Source organism: Pinus tabuliformis, chromosome X, assembly GCF_031772625.1.
Source record: "Pinus tabuliformis cultivar Carrire ecotype Pingquan chromosome X, CPIR1, whole genome shotgun sequence".
Classification (NCBI taxonomy): Eukaryota; Viridiplantae; Streptophyta; class Pinopsida; order Pinales; family Pinaceae; genus Pinus; species Pinus tabuliformis.
In genome coordinates, this window is record NC_142308.1 from 671658369 (window position 1) to 671677458 (window position 19090).

At 42.8% G+C, this 19090-nt stretch overlaps 1 protein-coding gene across 2 annotated transcripts in view; it reads right to left on the reverse strand.

Annotated features, from left to right (window-relative positions):
- Positions 1 to 4278: 4278 nt before the first annotated feature.
- HDH (histidinol dehydrogenase) overlaps positions 4279 to 19090 on the reverse strand; it is a 57049-nt gene continuing 42237 nt past the window's right edge. For both annotated transcript variants that reach the window (XM_089453216.1, XM_089453217.1), the window contains exons 11-14: positions 5652 to 5762; positions 5238 to 5408; positions 5061 to 5151; positions 4279 to 4935 (exon numbers count right to left, since the gene is read on the reverse strand). In XM_089453216.1, coding sequence (XP_089309342.1) covers positions 4661 to 4935; positions 5061 to 5151; positions 5238 to 5408; positions 5652 to 5762 — 648 coding nt within the window. In that variant the 3' untranslated portion in view covers positions 4279 to 4660. The remainder of the gene's footprint in view (positions 4936 to 5060; positions 5152 to 5237; positions 5409 to 5651; positions 5763 to 19090) is intronic.

Genomic DNA, 19090 nt, shown 5'->3' on the forward strand with positions numbered 1-19090 from the left:
ACAGGTGGAACCAAAGACCCTGAAATGCTTTACCGAAGGAACATGTCCATACCACATTTCATATGGAGTCTTGTTTCTTATAGCATTGGATGGACATCTATTCTTTATATATGCAGCACATAGAACAGCATCAACCCAAAACATTATCTTTACATTTTTGAAGAAGAGCATGGATCGTACCATATTTAAGATTGCCCTATTCATTCTTTTAGCTACACCATTCTGTTGGGGATTATAAGGCACAGTTGTTTGATGTTTGATCCCATGTTGGCGAAGATAGTTTTCAAATTCATTTGATGTGTATTCTTTTCCATTATCAGTGCGAATAGATCTAATATGAGATTGTGCATCATTTTCAATCCATTTATGAAAATTCTTGAATGTTTGAAAAGTATCAGATTTGTTCTTCAATAAATAAACCCAACACCATTCTGGTGTAGTCATCAATAAATGTCATGATATATTTATTTCCATTTGCAGAAGGAACAAGCATTGGACCACATAAATATGAATGAATGAGTTCAAGTTTCCTATGCGCTCTTGAATGTGAATCATGAAAACACTGTTTGCTATGCTTTCCTAGAATGCAAGCATCACATTGCTTAAGTTTTCTAGGAATTGTAGGCAAACCAGCAACACCATTTTTCTTCAACAAGCGGACACTGTCATAGTTCAAATGTCCAAATCTAGCATGCCATAATAAACTTGATGGAAGTGTACCTTCTTCTTGATGAGAATTGTATGAGAAATGTTGTGCATAAGCAGAGATTCCTTGCAGTTTGAAAAGCCTTTTTTCTTCTATTCCCCTCATGACAAGTGAGTGGTCATATGTTTTTCTTACCTCAAGCTTGCCATCAAACATATGAATGGAGTGACCTTGCTGGCGGATGTGGACCAAGGACAGCAAGTTTCTCTTGAGCTGTGGGAGATATAGAACATAATCCAGAATAAAGTTTGGAAGACCAGGCAGTTTAAGCGTGATTGTGACAAGCCCTGATGGCATGATTTTTTATTGATCTGCAAAGTACACTGCTCCATCAACATTGTCAGTAAAATCTTCAAAAAAATATTTTCTATGAGTCATATTGCAAGTTGCTCCTGAATCAAGCAACCAATCATTTTTCCAGGAAGCAAGTGAAGCATTAAATAAATCTTTGTTTACTCCAATATTACATTGTGCCACAACATAGTGAGCGGATTCAGGTGCTTTACCTTTGTCTGTATCATCAGTTTTACCTTTTTGTTGGTTTTTTTTCTGCTCAATTTTGTCCCATAGTAGTTTGCATGTAGAGGCATCATGTGATCCACTTCTTTTGCAACGAATGCAGTGCAAATCTGCCTTTTCTCCTTGAGAATGTCTACCCCCCCTGCCTCTGAAATATCTTCCTCTTCCTCTTCGTCCACCTCTTTCTCTTGTAGAATCTTGAGCAAGATGCTTTTCTTTATGAGCAAGGCACACAGTGTCTTCAGAAAATTCAGGGGTTGTCTTCTTTCCAAAAGTTTTCTCTCTTTCAGCAAACTTTTTCACAAGAGAGTCAAAGGTTATATCTTTGAGATTTCCATTTGCTTGCAATGACTCAAGATAACTGGAGTAAGTAGGATAAAGTGACTTGAGAAAAGCGATAAGAGGAATATCCAATTCAACCTTAGTGGATTTAATATCATGCATTATAGATTTTACTTCAGATGCAAGAGCAAGAGGATCATTATTTTGCAGTTCAAGAGTGAAGAGTTTAATCATGAGTTGGAAAACTTCAAGTGCAGAATGTGAGTCATAGAGTTCTTTCAGCTTTTGTAAGGCTTCAAAGGTAGTTGAATATAACGAAATATGTCGACTCACCTCTTCATTTACAGATGCTGCGATTAATGCATAAGCTTTGTTGTTCTTGTTTTCCCAAATGACGAGCTCTTTCTCTGAGGTAGGCTGTACTGGGTCATTGTCTCCTTCTCCGACACACACTCCTTTCCACAACTCATTGAAGATGAGGGTGTGTTTTATCATCCGAGACCATTCAGGATAGTTCTCCTTGCCAGTGAGAACTATTCCCACCATGGATATGATTGAATGCATTCTGTAAAAAAATTACTTTTGCTGATAGAAAAATACTTCTGCCAATATACAGTAAAATTGTACTCGAAAAAGCATTCTCAAAAGATTTCAAATCCACAATGTGACCCATATAAATCCATCATTATATAAATCCACCTCACATAAACCTCATATAAATTTCATATAAATCTCATAAAACTTCACCATATAAATCTTATATAAATCCCCTATAAACTTCATATATAAATACCATGGTCATGACCATGTAGGTCAACGCATTCTTCAACACTGGAGTATGGTGAGGAGTGTTCAGAAAACAGCGTATATATGAAGTGGATATGAAAACCGCGTATATATAACAGAGTTTATGTAAAGCAGCGTTTTAACACATAGCATTTCTGTAAAACAGCGTTTCTGTAAAGCAGCATTTAACACATAGCATTTCTGTAAACCGCGTATTCAATGGACTCCACGCTCACCGCATCTCCACGATACCCTGCATCTCCACTCGGCCTCGCATCTCCACCAGACTCCAAACGGGAACGAGGTTTGGTGTTCAATACAAGACTTGATAAGACTATCTTAGCCACAGAGGGTAGGCAACCACGGAGTAGGTCGGACCAGCGATAGAGCAACGTGACCAGGAGTGCGTTACTATAGTTCTGTCTGATCTGAGTTTAGGGCAGCAACCATTCTAGATATAGTTGTTTGAGCTCTCTTAATAGAGTTGTAAAGATGTTGGCAGCGGGTCGAAAAGATGAAAAGAATGAGCAGGTTCTGAAAAATCACATGGGTCACCCCCAAACAGGCAGAGATTGCGCATTTACCCTCCAAGACTACTTCAAGCATGCTCCGCTACTCTCAACCATTGATGGAGGGCCGACTGTCAAAGGAGAGGAGTCGCTAGCTTTCAAAAGAGTCGCCATCATTCAATACATTCAACCTGAGTCTCCAGATATGGAGGCCGGACGCACAGTCGAGTGTTAGAAGCTCATTACCTCGTTCTCAGCAGAAAAGAAGGCAACGGTTCGAATGCCAGCTCTATTCCAAAACGCAGAGGAACGTAGCAGCGTATGGGAGCCAAACGCAGTATGTTTACACATGATATCAGGCTTGACAGAAAAGGTCAGACAACTGACAGGCAGGTAATGGCAGCGTATTGTACAAAGCGGGGTTTGTATGGAGCAATGCTTTTAATTGGAGCGTTTATGGACAGAGAGCACAGGTAATGGTAGACAGAACGCAAGCAGTGTCAGACAGGCGTACGGGCACTCTGACACTGAATTATATGGAGAGCAGAGAAGCAGATAAGGGAGTTACAAGGCACAAAAGCTAAAAAAATGAGTTGGCTCTGATACGATGTCAGGCCAAGCAGTAACTCCATTAAGCAAAAACTGATTCGTATTATCTATTCCATCAGGTAGATCTGTTATATACATGAGGGAAAGACTGTTCAGTTCATCTCCAGATGACTGTTCACATTTCTCATTTATTTATTTACATATATTTACCCAATCACAAGGATTAGGTGTCAACACAGCTGTTCAGGTTTTGTGGGGTGGTGCAGCTTTCAAGGTCCCATGTGACAGCTGCCTACCAGCCAAGAATCACAAGTAAACAGCCCTTTCTCAATGAACTACGAGGTCCAAATCCGTTCTCAATAACAGTACGAGAATGGTACATAGGGATTTTAGAATATCTGTCTACATCACAATTTCCATTCGAAATGAAAAATAATGTAGTAGCATAGTCAAGGGAGAAACTTCCTTTCAGCTCATTTAAGGAAACATGCTCTGATTCTGTTGAGAACGTATTGGTCACCAAGGTATATGATTCATAACACACATCCGTACAATATTGACCTGCACTGTTTACATAATGCTTTGTAATTATTACGTAATCTTCATGATATATCAGCACTCTTATTACTTGTACGCAACTATATTACTTGCATTAATGATTATTTTAGGGTTAACATTCTTTATATCGATAGAAGTTGTCAGCCTAAATCAGTTGATACAGAACATAAACTTGGTAAACACAGTTAGAAGAGCTCCACTTCATGACAGAACAAGGGCCATCAACTTTGCATAACAGGAGATAAGATTTTGATCAATTGAAAGGTACAAGCATTCAATGAGTATTCCAGAACTACCCATGGAGAATTGCATTCCCTTGGCACCATGCTAATGAGACAAAGTTCACTCACACACAAAATATTCAGAATCTCTGGAATATGAAAATATCCACATGGACGAATAATATATATATATATAGTAGATGGGATGCCCTTTCAGAAACAATCATGTTTTTTGAGACATGCCCTTTTGTTAATACTAATTATTAATATTATTTATGTTAATAAAGCTAATGTTCAAACTAATGATCTTGCCTAAATATCAAATCAATTTTGATACAAAAATTTGTATTCATCAATGCTGATTTGTAAGATTATATCAAGAAATATGCACCAGAAACTTGGTAGAACTCTAATTCAGAAGATTTCCACTTTTGAAAAAAATCATGTCATCAACTTTGAACGGAGGATAATTTTCAAACTTTCCTAAATCACCGTGGAGAAATGGATACCCCTGACATCATGCTAAAGTCTCAAACTGATGATCTTGTTTCAATATCTTGCAACCGCAATGTCACTGCTCTCTTATGAGCCTCCAAACCTTCTACCTCTGCCATCTTAACAACATGTGGACCAAGAGTTTTCAGGCCTTCCTCTGTCAAGGATTGCACAGTGATATACTTCATGAAGGAATCCAACGATACACCTCCATACATCCTTGCATATCCGTAAGTAGGAAGCACATGATTTGTGCCACTCGCATAGTCCCCAATGCTCTCAGGACTCCACCTTCCTATGAATACAGAACCTGCAACAAAAACTCTCAACTTGCTTATAAACCATAAAGAATGAAAGAAATGCATAGAATTCTGAATATCACATACTCATAATCTCAATGTTGTTCATGTGGACACTAAAATACAAACATATTACCTGCATTTTCAATATAATCCACCCACTGATCTGCATCTTCAACATTTATGATTAAATGCTCAGGTGCATACAAATTAGAGAAGGAAATTGCCTGGCAGAACAGCAAATTGTTAATAATACGCTGAAAGGATTTTGGCTATTCAGACAAACAAATCAATTACTTTATTTCCCTCTGACCTCTGCCTTGTTATGGGCAAGAACAGTAAAGCTATGAGACAGAGCCTTGAGAGCAAACTGCCCACGTGGAAGACTTTTGCATTGCTTCTCCAGTTCCATCTCAATTTCATCCAGATTCACACCCTCTCCCACAAGCACAAGAACAACCTGACTATCAGGCCCATGTTCAGCCTACAGAAATTACAAATACCAAATCAGTTTAAGAGTAAGCCATGCCTACTTTTCTATATGTGTCAAATCAAGTCACATTTATTAAAATTTGATTGCAGGTACATAGGATCAAACAAATTGTCCCTTTTTGTGTGTTTCCCCAATCACACTTGTTTCCTACTTCCTTTGTTTTCCTCCAAGTTCTTTCAAAAGAAACGATACAAAAGTTTGCAAATGAATAAGAGAAAAATACCGATTGAGTACCTGGGATAGCAAATCTGCAGCTATGTAAACAGGATTTGCATGCTTATCAGCAATTACAAGAACCTCTGATGGACCTGCTGGCATGTCGATGGATATCATCGCTTCACTATTCTGCACAATAAAAACAGGCGTGAAAATTTATTAACAGAACTGTGAATTTAAAATGCAAAGGATCACCTTTATATTGAACATTTCAAATCTCACACTATTTCTTTTGTATATTTAATGGTACAAACAATGAATTTAACAGCTGTTTCTCGAAACAAATTCCACCCTGGTATCCTCATAAGCCACAAGATTTTATAGATGAAAATAATAAATATAGCTTGGGATAAAAATTTATAAATTCTTCCATTTAATTACACCTCCTACAATGAAAGCAAATAGCATTATTGCATTCCTATATAAGGCAAGATAATACAATACAGAATGTTTTGCTGGGACAACTTTTTCTTCAGCAAATAGTTGAGCTGACATCTAGAGGCAAGAGCAAAAAGATAATGACAATGATATAGATAACTACATGCGTGGAAATAATAAAGGATAAATGTAGAAGCACGGTGTAATATTTTGTTCGTTGCAAAACCGATAAACATTCATCGATAATAATATTGTTATTTTATATTTGATTCAGAATAACAAACAGTACCAGCCATAGAAGGATGCAATCTGCCTCACATGTTGCATTAGAGATTCTTACAAAATCTAGGCAACGTAAATGAGAAGAGGCACTTTGACAAAGTTAACCTTCAACCAACAGACTCTAATTTCCTGCCACAATGATTAAGGATACATGTTCATCCAAGGTTTGAGTCCTCAAACCCTAGGTCTTCAACTCTTACATCAACACAAGCACCAAAACCTCAATGGAACATCAAGAATACAATAACATAAACCAAGTCTTCTTCAAAGCAAGGCATCACACCAAGCTCAAGACTCATCGAGCTAGGTTCTCTATGATCTTGTTCTAGCCTCCATGCTTCACACACAAACAAGGCTACTAAATCATGCAAGGCATTAGCTCCACTTTCCCTGCCTTCTACTATAGTAGAAACATTCACACTACAATAAGAGCCACAATCTCCAACAACATATTCTTCTCTAGGGATTACTTACATAGCACTAACTCTAGCTTCTCTCAGGAGAAAACCCTAGCATCACAAAACAGCAATCTCTCTAAGGGCAACCAAAACATCTCTCTTTCTTCTTGTCTTCTATTATTCCTCGTGAACCCTAGTGTCTACTCTTTGCAAGACCTCTGTCAAATCAAGATACAACATAACACAATGAATGATGATCAATACAAGATCTCCCTCCTCCCTTTATAGATAGAGTAGGTGAGCGAGGCTAACATAAGACAAGGATACAAGTCCATACAAGTAACCAAAACAACCCCACATGGAGCGCTCTACTATACAATGATGTACAAGTGCCAAATGAGGGTTTATCCAACCCCCAAGGTGAAACATCCTCCAAGCATAATACTCCTTGGCCTCAACACCCCTCTTCCAAGATGGTGCACTTTCCAACAAGCTCTTAGTCCAACACTCTCTCTTCCATAGTGGTTTGCTGAAGAGTCCTCATGCAAGAAACTCCTTTAACTACGTGCCACATACTCTTTCACATGCCCAGTGTTGTTCTTATAGTGTCAATGTAGGCACCAAGCACCAATGCTCCTCCTCAAAATGTGTCTAAGACCATCACCAACCTCCATGAAGTATGATCCAACCCATCCATCCTCAAGTCAACTGTCCAAATTCCAAGATGTATATCACATTGTCCATGCTCCTAGGGCTAAGTTCCCCCATCCAAGTGCCTAGTGCTCTTCCTCCTAGGTACGTACTTCCCCCTTATTGAACAACCAACTCCCCCATTCTGTGTATCCAATGGGTTAGCCATCATGCCAATCAATGTAACAACCTCCAAGGTAAGGGTGTTATGCTAGCACTCTAGCCAAGGTCAAGCCTCCACCCAAACTGAGTCATCCATATGTTGATGAAGCAACACCAAAAGCTAGGAGACCTAGTGCACTCTTAGCAAGGTGAAAACACTTTTGGAGTAACCCCAAAATCTAGCATTATATATATGACACTTTATCGATAAGCTTCATTTTTAATCATGGTCAACCTCAAACTGTATCATTTATTATGTTTAGGTTTGGTTAAGGTTGACATAGGCTCATAACCCCTCCTGAAGAAAGTGCCCTATCCCTAAAGTTGTGTGTTATACACCAACTATCTTTTGTAATATTCATTCAAGCAAATTATGCTAGTGTTTATTTTCTCCTTATAGGGTTATTTTTCCCTGCCACTAGTCTTTGTTTTCTTTTTCACAAAATTGGAGTTTCTTTGTTCCATTCAAACATCTTTCTCTCTCTTATGAATCTCAACATGGTACCAAAGTAGGTGTGAGCCGCACTCCATTTAGCAGTTGATACAAAGATTTTTTACCAGTGACATTTAACCAAGGATAGCACAACTAAGATTTTGATCATCTCTTTTTTTAGGATCTTCTAGATTTTAAAGCCTCCTTCAAGAGCTCATTTCAGTAGTTTATCTAAATAATTTTGGCTGGTGGCATCATTAAGCATTTCTCTACAACTATGGAACCTTCAAGAGCAAATTTCAATAGTTTATCTAAATAATTTTGGCTAGTGGCATCATTAAGCATTTCTCTACAACTATGGAACTTTGGTTTTTGGATCATCTCTTTTTCTAAGATTTAAACCCTCCTCAACGGCTTATGTCTCTATTTCTAGGGTTTCCTGGAGATTTTCCTAGGGTTTAAAACCCTTCTTCAAAGCCAACATACTATATTTTTTTTCAAAAGTTGGTACCTCTCCTATTGGGTGTATAATGGAGAAACTTCTAAAGACTTACAGAGGCGTCTTCTTTGTTGTCATTGAACCTATGGACTCAGTGGGATGTTTTTTGGATCAAGTACATGGACCCATATTCAAGCATATTGTCTATATGATCCTTCCTCTCACAAGGTGGTTGAAGTTCAAGATGTTATCATTGATAAAGTTCTTATTCATGATTCACAAAGATCTATTCCATTTTCTAATAGTTGATTCTCAACAAGTTTAGCAAATCTTTCTCTTTATGATGTTGGCCCATTCTAGATACATTGCATTCCATAGCTCCATTCTAAGGGACAGTTTGTGTCAAATGTTGCAAACCAATATGTTATCGTGGATCTTTCTTTTCACCATAATGATGTTACTCCTACATCTTGGGTAGATAAATGTCGATAACCATAACCTTACAACTCTTTCAAATCCTATCCTGCAGAAGTCTATTTAGGCCTACTCCACTACATTTGGCAACTTTATTCTCAATGACAACTTGTGCCAATCTTTGTACCCTCATTGAACCAAGTTGTCAACATATTCACAGAACTTATGGGGAAGTGCCCTACCCCTTGAGTGTATATACACCAACTCTCTTTTGTAATATTCATTTGAGTGGATAATTTTGCATCATTAATAGTGCTATGCCTAAGGGCAACATCAAGGAGCGGCACTCTCTTATGATTGGGATTTTCCTCTCTCATGCAGTTATGCTAAGGTTTATTTTCTCTCTAGGGTTATTTTTCCCTACTAGTAGTATTTTTTTCATTTTTCATAGAATTGAAGTTTTGTTGGTTCCATTCAAACAACTTCTCTCTTATGAATCTCAACATGTTATCAAAGCAGGTGTGAACCTCACTCCATTTATCAATTAACTAAAAATGTTTTGGCTAGTAATATTACTCAAAGCATCTAAACTAGGGTTTTGATCATCTCTTTGTTTCGGATTTCCTAGGGTTTAAACCCTCCTTCAAGATCTCATCTATTTTTCTAAGATTTTGTAATATTCCTAATTAGCCATGGCTAATTGGAATATTCGATTTTGCTCAATTTTGCCTTCTATAGTTATTTATAAATAAAAAGGTGAGGAAAGGGGGACATAACTCACTTATGAATAAAGTCACTCCCTAGTAGCACAACGTTGTAACTTAAAAGGGGAGCCAAGGGGACCCAAGGACCACGTAGAGAAGGGGCCCACGTAGACACTTGGAGGGATTGCGCAGATGGAGAAGGAACACGTGACAAGAGAGAGGCTACATTGGAGGAGGTGGGCCTTAGGGTTTTGAGAGAGGCCAACGCTATAAAGGAGAGAGGAGCCTCCTCATTTTGATCATTGGATTATATTGCATTTGAGCTAGTCACTTCGACTTAGAGCACGCTGGCTGTTTAGCCTGTCTGCAACACTGTTTAGTGCATCGAGTGTCTTCGTTCTGAGATCTCACCCTTAGCCATGGGGGACTTCGAGTGCCTACTCGGGCAAGGTAGTTTCATCAGTGTTTTGCAGGAGGAGCGATCTTTGGAGTTGAGGAGGAGCTGAGCATTTGATGACTGTGCAGTCTTGAGAGGGGAGGATGCAGTTTCTTTTGCTAGGAGCTCAGGGTTGGGGTTTTGTGGAGGATTTGAGCTTGGAGATTAAGCAAGGGATCAGCCCTTGCATATTGGAGGATTTTGGCAGAGTTTCGGGTAGAGTTTTGGAGGATTCTCTTCAGGAGCAGCGCAGAGCCTTGAGGGATAGTGTAGATCCTCAAGGGGGTGATTTTCGGGGGTTAGCTATTTTAGAAAAGCTTTCTGGGCTTTTCTGGGTTTATTGAGCAGAGGTTGATTCCAGAGTTTCAACATTTTCTGAGGAGGGGAACAGCCCCAAATCCTCATTTGATTCTAGTAGTAACAGCAGCACAGCAGTTCTCCAGCAGCTTGGACGCAGTTCAGAGAGAGGCCATTTCCTTACCATTCTGAGTGTATTTCTTCACTTGCCTTGTGCAAGTCGAGGTGCTATCTTTCTGATCACCTCTTGTACTCTTTCCATTACTCAGTATAATAAAATGGCTTAGCATTTCTCTCTGCATTTTTCGAGTATCTGCTTATATTCCATGTATACATTATTGTATGTTGCACTACTGTTATTTCTCTGGTTGGAGTTTGCTTGTGTTTGAGGGATTTCCCTGATAAGGGATATTACAGTGGTATCAGAGCATAGATCTAGCTCAGCCTGTGGAGCTAGCAGTCTATGACACCGAGGGAGAAGCCCTACATCTGTTACAGAGGTAGGAAATACAGAGATATTGAGCGTAGGTTGGAGAACACCTACGGAGAAGGAGACTGTGTTCGGGTGGTGGACGCAGAACAGGAGGAGCTTGTGGTGAACACAGAACAAGAGGAGCCTATGGTGGACGCAGAGCAACAGGATCCGATGGCAGATGAGGACGTGAAGAGGTTTGCGGACATGCTCCTCAAATCAGTACAGGATCTGTCGAGGCAGATCGAGGTGATGGGGCAGAGATTCACAGCGGTGGAGGCTAGACAGCGTGAGAACCCACGAGTTTTCCAGGTTGGTGAGGGATCAGGTACATCCCACCATTTGCCAGAGCAGGGTGCCACTCAGCATGATACTACTCAGCAAATGGCCTCACATGCCCCTACACGCTCTACCATGCCCACTTTCCTAGGAGCAGACATGGGGGCCGGAGCCCAGTAGGACGCAAAGCCCGGACATATGAGCAATTATTTCGCAGAGTACCAAGCCTATGGGCAGGTGTTCAGGGATGCTCTCTCATTCAGAGACTTTGTTCAGCTCCAGCGGGATAGTAGACCCCGCGACCATCACAGAGCGACCATCACAGAGGATATCGGCATTATCATGATGGAGACACCCACCGCACAGCTAGTAGATTCCACTTGCCTACGTTTGATGGTTCATCAAACAGTTCGGCAAAGTCTTGGGTGGAGAAGCTAGACATCTATTTCCAGCTTAACCAGATGTCGGAGACAGAGGCCATCAAGGTGGCGACATTACATTTGGATGGTGAGGCTCAGGACTGGTGGTTCCATGGGATGGTTACACTCGGACACTCCACAGTGATGACATATGCCGAGTTCACCAGGATATTGATGGAGAGGTTTGACCGAAGGGATTGGAACAGCACTTTGTTGAGCTGACGAGGCTCAAACAGACCGGAAGCGCAGAGACCTACATTGCAGACTTCTTGAGGGTTTCAGTGATGGTGCCAGATCTATCCACGGCACGGAGCATCTACATGTTTGTTGAGAGGTTAGCAGAGCCACTTCGGGGTCTAGTCAGATCCACTAGACCAGCCACACTCCAGGATGCTATTAGCAAGACCAGGGACTTACAAGATGCCTTACCCAGGACCCGGACACCTTACCCCCATAATCAGGCTTTTCAGCCTAAGGGGAAGGATGTGAGGATTCCGCCTCCAAAGGGGAATCCAGGACGAGCACAAATTGATGATGATGCTAGGAGGGAGCTGAAGAAGAAGTGGTTGTGCTTTACCTGTCAGGAGCCGTGGGCACCGAGACATAGATGTGTTGCTGGCAAAGCACATTTTATTGAGGTCTTCTCCAAGAGCAGCGAGGAAGAGGATGAGGAGGATGATGTGGAGGCAGGAGGTAGTCATGTCGCGCAGGATCCTTTGCCACCTCCACCACCAGCAGCAGGTGGTGCAGCTTTTGCACCTACCGGAGGGGCCCTTGCAGCATTGCGAGGAGTTCCCAAGTATTTGACGTTGCGCGTACGGGGGACAGTACGTGGCCAGCGAGTATCAATTTTGGTTGACAGTGGGGCAACCCACAACTTCATCGATGCACAGATGGTTGAGCGGAGAGGTATACAGATAGAGAGCTTCGATGGATTTTCAGTTTTGGTCCCAGGAGATCAGACCATGGTGTGTGCTCGTTATGTCCCAGAGTTATCAGTGACGATGGGCACCTACACACTGACTGACCACTTTTTCGTGGTCGATATTCCGGACACCAACATGATACTGGGTGTTCAGTGGCTTATCACTCTAGGGAAGGTCACAACAGATTGAAAGGCCCTAGATATGGAGTGGGATGATGAGAAGACAGGGAGGCATGAGAAGATAAGGGGACAGAACACATATCTGCCTCAGACTGTTTCGGCTCATCAGATGGAGGCAGTCTTCCAGAACGGAGAAGTAGAGTGGGCAGTGGAGCTGCGTGCATCAGAGGAAGGGACTACAGGGCAGACGGTGCCCATCCTTGACCAGTATGCCACAGTGTTTGGGAAGATTCCACCAGGACAGCCATCGGACTGGGGGTTTGAGCACACCATTGAGCTTGAGCAGGGAATACAAGCAGTGATTACTACCACCTAGAGGCATCCCAAGGCCTATCGAGATGAGATTGAGTGGTCCATTCAGGGGTTGCTGGCTCTTGGGCACATTCGGCCGAGCACGAGTCCTTTTGCTTCTTCCGTGGTGTTGGTGAAGAAGAAGGACGGCACATTGAGGATGTGCATTGACTACAGGGCCCTGAACAAGAAGACCCTGAAGAACAGGTACCCCATACCCAAGATCGATGAGTTGATGGATGAGTTGAGAGGAGCACAGTTCTTCTCAAAGATTGATTTGAGATCTGGGTACCATCAGATTCGCGTGAGGGAGCAGGACATTCCCAAGACCGCCTTCAGGTGTCACTATGGGCACTTTGAGTTTTTGGTGATGCCCTTCGGGCTAACCAATGCCCCAGCTACATTCCAGTCCTGCATGAATCACATCTTCTGCAATCACTTAAGGAAGTTTGTGTTGGTGTTCTTTGATGATATTCTCATTTACAACAGGACTTGGGAGGAGCATCTCCAGCACATTGAGACAGTGTTGCGCATCTTGGAGGAGCAGCAGTTCTATGCCAAGCTCTCCAAGTGCGAGTTTGGGTTGACGGAGATGTTGTACTTGGGACAAATCATAGGGGTGGACGAAGTGAGAGTCCACGAGGAGAAGATCAGGGCCATCAGGGATTGGCCGGAGCAGAGGAACGTGACAGAACTCTGGGGATTCATTGGCATTTGTACTTACTACCGGAAGTTCGTCAAGAGTTTCTCACAGCTTGCTGCACCCCTAACAGATCTGACGAGGAAGGGGGCATTCAGTTGGTCGGATACAACGCAGCGAGCCTTTGACAGGCTCAAGGAGGTTATGAGCAGCTGCCCAGTGCTTGTATTGCCGGATTTTTCGCAGCCATTTGTTTTGGAGTGTGATGCGTCAGGAGAGGGGATCGGTGCAATGTTGATGCAGGGAGGTCACCCTATAGCCTTTGAGAGCCGGAAGATCCTTCCGCATGAGAGGTTGTATTCTATATACGAAAAGGAGATGCTGGCCATTATGCATGCATTGGCCAAATTTCGGCAGTATTTAGTGGGTAACAAGTTCAGGGTGAGGACTGATCACAACAGCCTCAGGTTCTTTTTGGAGCAGAAACAGCTACAAGAGAGGTAGCAGCATCAGAGGCAGGGACTATAGGGCAGACGGTGCACCCAGAGATACAGTCCATCCTTGACCAGTATGCCACAGTGTTTGGGGAGATTCCAACGGGACAGCCACCGGACCGGGGCTTTGAGCACACCATTGAGCTTGAGCAGGGAATACAGGCAGTGATTACTACCCCCTAGAGGCATCCCAAGGCCTATCGGGATGAGATTGAGCGGGCCATTCAGGAGTTGCTGGCTCTTGGGCACATTCGGCCGAGCACAAGTCCTTTTGCTTCTTCCGTGGTGTTGGTGAAGAAGAAGGACGGCACATTGAGGATGTGCATTGACTACAGGGCCCTGAACAAGAAGACCCTGAAGAACAGGTACCCCATACCCAGGATCGATGAGTTGATGGATGAATTGAGAGGAGCACAGTTCTTCTCAAAGATTGATTTGAGATCTGGGTACCATCAGATTCGCGTGAGGGAGCAGGACATTCCCAAGACTGCCTTCAGGTGTCACTATGGGCACTTTGAGTTTTTGGTGATGCCCTTCAGGCTAACCAACGCCCCAACTACATTCCAATCTTGCATGAATCACATCTTCCGTAGTCACTTAAGGAAGTTTGTGTTGGTGTTCTTTGATAATATTGTCATTTACAGCAGGACTTGGGAGGAGCATCTTCAACACATCGAGACAGTGTTGCGCATCTTGGAGGAGCAGCAGTTCTATGCCAAGCTCTCCAAGTGTGAGTTTGGGTTGACGGAGACGTTGTACTTGGGACACATCATAGGGGTGGACGGAGTGAGAGTCCACGAGGAGAAGATCAGGGCCATCAGGGATTGGCCGGAGCCGAGGAATGTGACAGAACTCCGGGGATTCATTGGAATTTGTACTTACTACCGGAAGTTCGTCAAGAGTTTCTCACAGCTTGCTGCACCCCTCACAGATCTAATGAGGAAGGGAGCATTCAGTTGATCGGATACAGCGCAACGAGCCTTTGACAGGCTCAAGGAGGTTATGAGCAGCTGCCCAGTGCTTGTATTGCCGGATTTTTCGCAGCCATTTGTTTTGGAGTGTGATGCGTCGGGAGAGGGGATCGGCGCAGTGTTGATGCAGGGAGGTCACCCTATAGCCTTTGAGAGTCGGAAGCTCCTTCCGCATGAGAGGTTGTATTCTATATACGACAAGGAGATGCTGGCCATTATGCATGCATTAGCCAAATTCCAGCAGTATTTAGTGGGTAACAGGTTCAGGGTGAGGACTGATCACAACAGCCTCAAGTTCTTTTTGGAGTAGAAACAGCTACAGGAGAGGCAGCAGAAGTGGATCAGTAAGATCCAAGCATATGACTTTGACATTGAGTATGTCAAGGGTAAGAACAACATGGTAGCAGATGCCCTTTCACGTAGACCAGCCACGTTGTCTCTTATGAGCTTGGACAGAGATTGGAGGGCTCGACTCTTAGTAGAGTACTCCAAGGACAGATTTGCATGTGAGGTTCTGGATGGGCAGGTGGCGGATGACAGGTACAGGGTAATCAATGAGATCATCTACTATAGGGACCGGATCTTCTTAACTGAGGGATCTCAACTCAAGAAGAAGATACTTCAGGCATCACATGATTCACCATTGGCTGGCCATCAGGGGTTTACCAAAACCTACAGGGCCATTAGAGAGAGGTTTTCATGGAAGGGCCTCAAGGAGGACGTACTCCAGCATATCCGGGAGTGCAATACTTGCCAGAGGAACAAGGGGGAGATGAGCCATCCTGCAGGATTATTGCAGCCTCTTCCCATTCCGGAGGGGAAATGGGAGAGTATTTCGATGGACTTCATCACAGGGTTGCCCATGGTGTAGGGCAAGGATTGTATCTTTGTCGTCGTTGATTGACTGACAAAGTATGCACATTTTTTCGCCATATCCACACACTACACAGCAGCGCAGGTGGCTGAGCTGTTCTTCAGAGAGGTCTTCAGGCTACATGGTCTTCCTAAGACCATCATCAGTGACAGGGATAGCCGTTTCATGGGCGGGTTTTGGCAGGAGCTTTTCCGGTTGGTGGGGACAGAGTTGACACCGAGTACCAGTTATCACCCACAGACGGACGGGCAAACGAAGATAGTTAACAAGTGGCTGGAGGGCTACTTGCGTAACTACGTCAGTGGGCAACAGTGAGCATGGCTGAAGTGGCTACATCTGGGGGAGTACTGCTACAACACTACACATCACACATCCATTGGTATGTTACCATTCTATGCTTTGTATGGATATCATCCTTTATCTTTTGTTGACGTGATGTTTGGTGCTAGCAAGGCTCCGAGAGCCAAGATTTGGATCCAAGAGAGTCGGGATATCCTCCGAGCTCTCAAGGATAATATGGCTGCAGCGCAGAACCAGTAGAAGTTGTATGCTGACAGAGGTCGGGTGGAGAGACAATTTGAGGTAGGGGACTTGGTCTACCTACGATTACAGCCATACCGACAGTCGTCACTGAAGCAAAAGGGAGCTAATAAGCTCAAGCCCCGCTTTTATGGGCCATACAGGGTGATACGCAGGATTGAACAGGTTGTGTATGAATTGGAGCTGCCCCAAGGCAGCAAGATTCATAACGTTTTTCATGTAGCATGCCTGAAGAAGGCATTGGGGCAGCAGGTGACAGTGACAGATGAGCTACCACCGATGGATGATGAGGGGCATTTGGTGTTGCAGCCAGAAGCTATTATTGATACCAGGGAGAGGCAGCTACGAAGCAGGACGGTCTGGGAATTCTTGGTGAGGTGGAAGAATTTACCAGATGAGGATGCCACTTGGGAGAGTGAGAAAATTTTGCAGCATCCATCACTTCAGTTGCTTGAGTACAAGCAACATTTTGCTGGGGGACACTGTAATATTCCTAATTAGCCATGGCTAATTGGAATATTCGATTTTACTCAATTTTGCCTTCTATAGTTATTTATAAATAAAAAGGTGAAGAAAGGGAGACATAACTCACTTATGAATAAAGTCACTCCCTAGTAGCACAACATTGTAACTTAAAAGGGGAGCCAAGGGGGCTCAAGGACCACGTAGAGAAGGGGCCCACGTAGACACTTGGAGGGACTACGCAGATGGAGAAGGAACACGTGGCAAGAGAGAGGCTACGTTGAAGGAGGTGGGCCTTAGGGTTTTGAGAGAGGCCAATGCTATAAAGGAGAGAGGAGCCTCCTCATTTTGATCATTGGATTATGTTGCATTTGAGCTAGTCACTTCGACTTAGAGCACGCTGGCTGTTTAGCCTGTCTGCAGCACTGTTTAGTGCATCGAGTGTCTCCATTCGGAGATCTCACCCTTAGCCCCAGGGGACTTCGAGTGCCTGCTCGGGCAAGGTAGTTTCATCAGTCTTTTGCAGGAGGAGCGATCTTTGGAGTTGAGGAGGAGCTGAGCATTTGATGACTGCGCAGTCTTGAGAGGGGAGGACGCAGTTTCTTTTGGTAGGAGCTCAGGACTGGGGTTTTGTGGAGGATTTGAGCTTGGAGATTAAGCAAGGGATCAGCCCTTGCATATTGGAGGATTTTGGCAGAGTTTCAGGTAGAGTTTTGGAGGATTCTCTTCAGGAGCAGCGCAGAGCCTTGAGGGATAGTGTAGATCCTCAAGGGGGTGATTTTCGGGGGTCAGCTATTTTAGAAAGGCTTTCTGGGCTTTTCTAGGTTTATTGAGCAGAGGTTGATTCCAGAGTTTCAGCATTTTCTGAGGAGGGGAACAGCCCTAAAGCCTCATTTGATTCCAGCAATAGCAGCAGCACAGCTGTTCTCCGGCAGCTTGGACGCAGTTCAAAGAGAGGGCATTTCCTTACCATTCTGAGTGTATTTCTTCACTTGCCTTGTGCAAGTCGAGGTGCTATCTTTCTGATCAGTTCTTGTACTCTTTCCATTACTCAGTATAATAAAATGGCTTAGCATTTCTCTCTGCATTTTTCAAGTATTTGCTTATATTCCATGTATACATTATCGTATGTTGCACTACTGTTATTTCTCTAGTTGGAGTTTGCTTGTGTTTGAGGGATTTCCCTGATAAGGGATATTACAGATTTAAACCCTCCTTACAGGTTAATGCTCCTCTTTCTAGAGTTTCCTATGGATTTTCATGGGGTTTAAAGTTTAAACCCTTCTTCAAGGTCGGCACAGTACAATTTTTTTCAAAAGAAGTTGGTGCCTCTTCTACATTATTGGGTGTATAAAGGAGAAACTTCTAAAAACTTTATAAAGGCTTTCTTCGTTGTCATTGAACCTATGGACTCAATGGATGTTTTCCCAATTAAATGAGGTTACTTGTGATATTTGGGCAAATCAAATGACACACTTCTTTGGAACAAGGGTTTGCTAATGTACTTGGAAAAAGCCCTTCAAGGAATGACCCCATTAGTTGTGCATCCCAACATTTTTGGATCAAGTACATGTACCCATATTCAGGCATATAGTATATATGATACTTCCACTCACAAGGTGGTTGAAGTTTGAGATGTTATCTTTGATGAAGTTTGTACTCACAGTTCACAGAGATCTTTTCCATTGTTTCTTATAAATGATTCACCTACAGATGAACGATTAAAGATGTTTCTCAACATGTTTTAGTGGATCTTTGTCTTTATGATGTTTATCCATTCTAGATACGTTACATTCGACAATTCCATTTTGAGGGACAGCGTGTGCCAATTGTTGTTCTACTACTAATAGGTGTATAAACGAGAAAATTCTAAAAGCTTTATAGAGGCTTCTTTGTTTTCATTGAGCCTATGGACTCAATGGATGTTTATGTTAAAATTGGCAACTAGGGCCAAACTCCATGTGGGTCGTCTTATTTATGGCAGCTGATATTTTTCTTGGATCCCTCTCATCGAGAGGTGTAGGATTGAACTAAAGATCATCCGATTCTGATAAGTATTCATGGAGATATGAATTTATTTATGTTATGGGACAATTCGTCAAGGTCAGTCAGCAACCAAATAACCCCCATGTGTGCTCAACGTTTTAGTATAAAAGGAGGTAACTTGATAGTCATTTGTACACACATTTCACTCTTGATTTCTATCCACTTGTTTTGGGTAGAGAATTCTAAGAGGAGGAAGCCCTAGACGCAGGAGGAAAGGAGTTTAAGCATGAA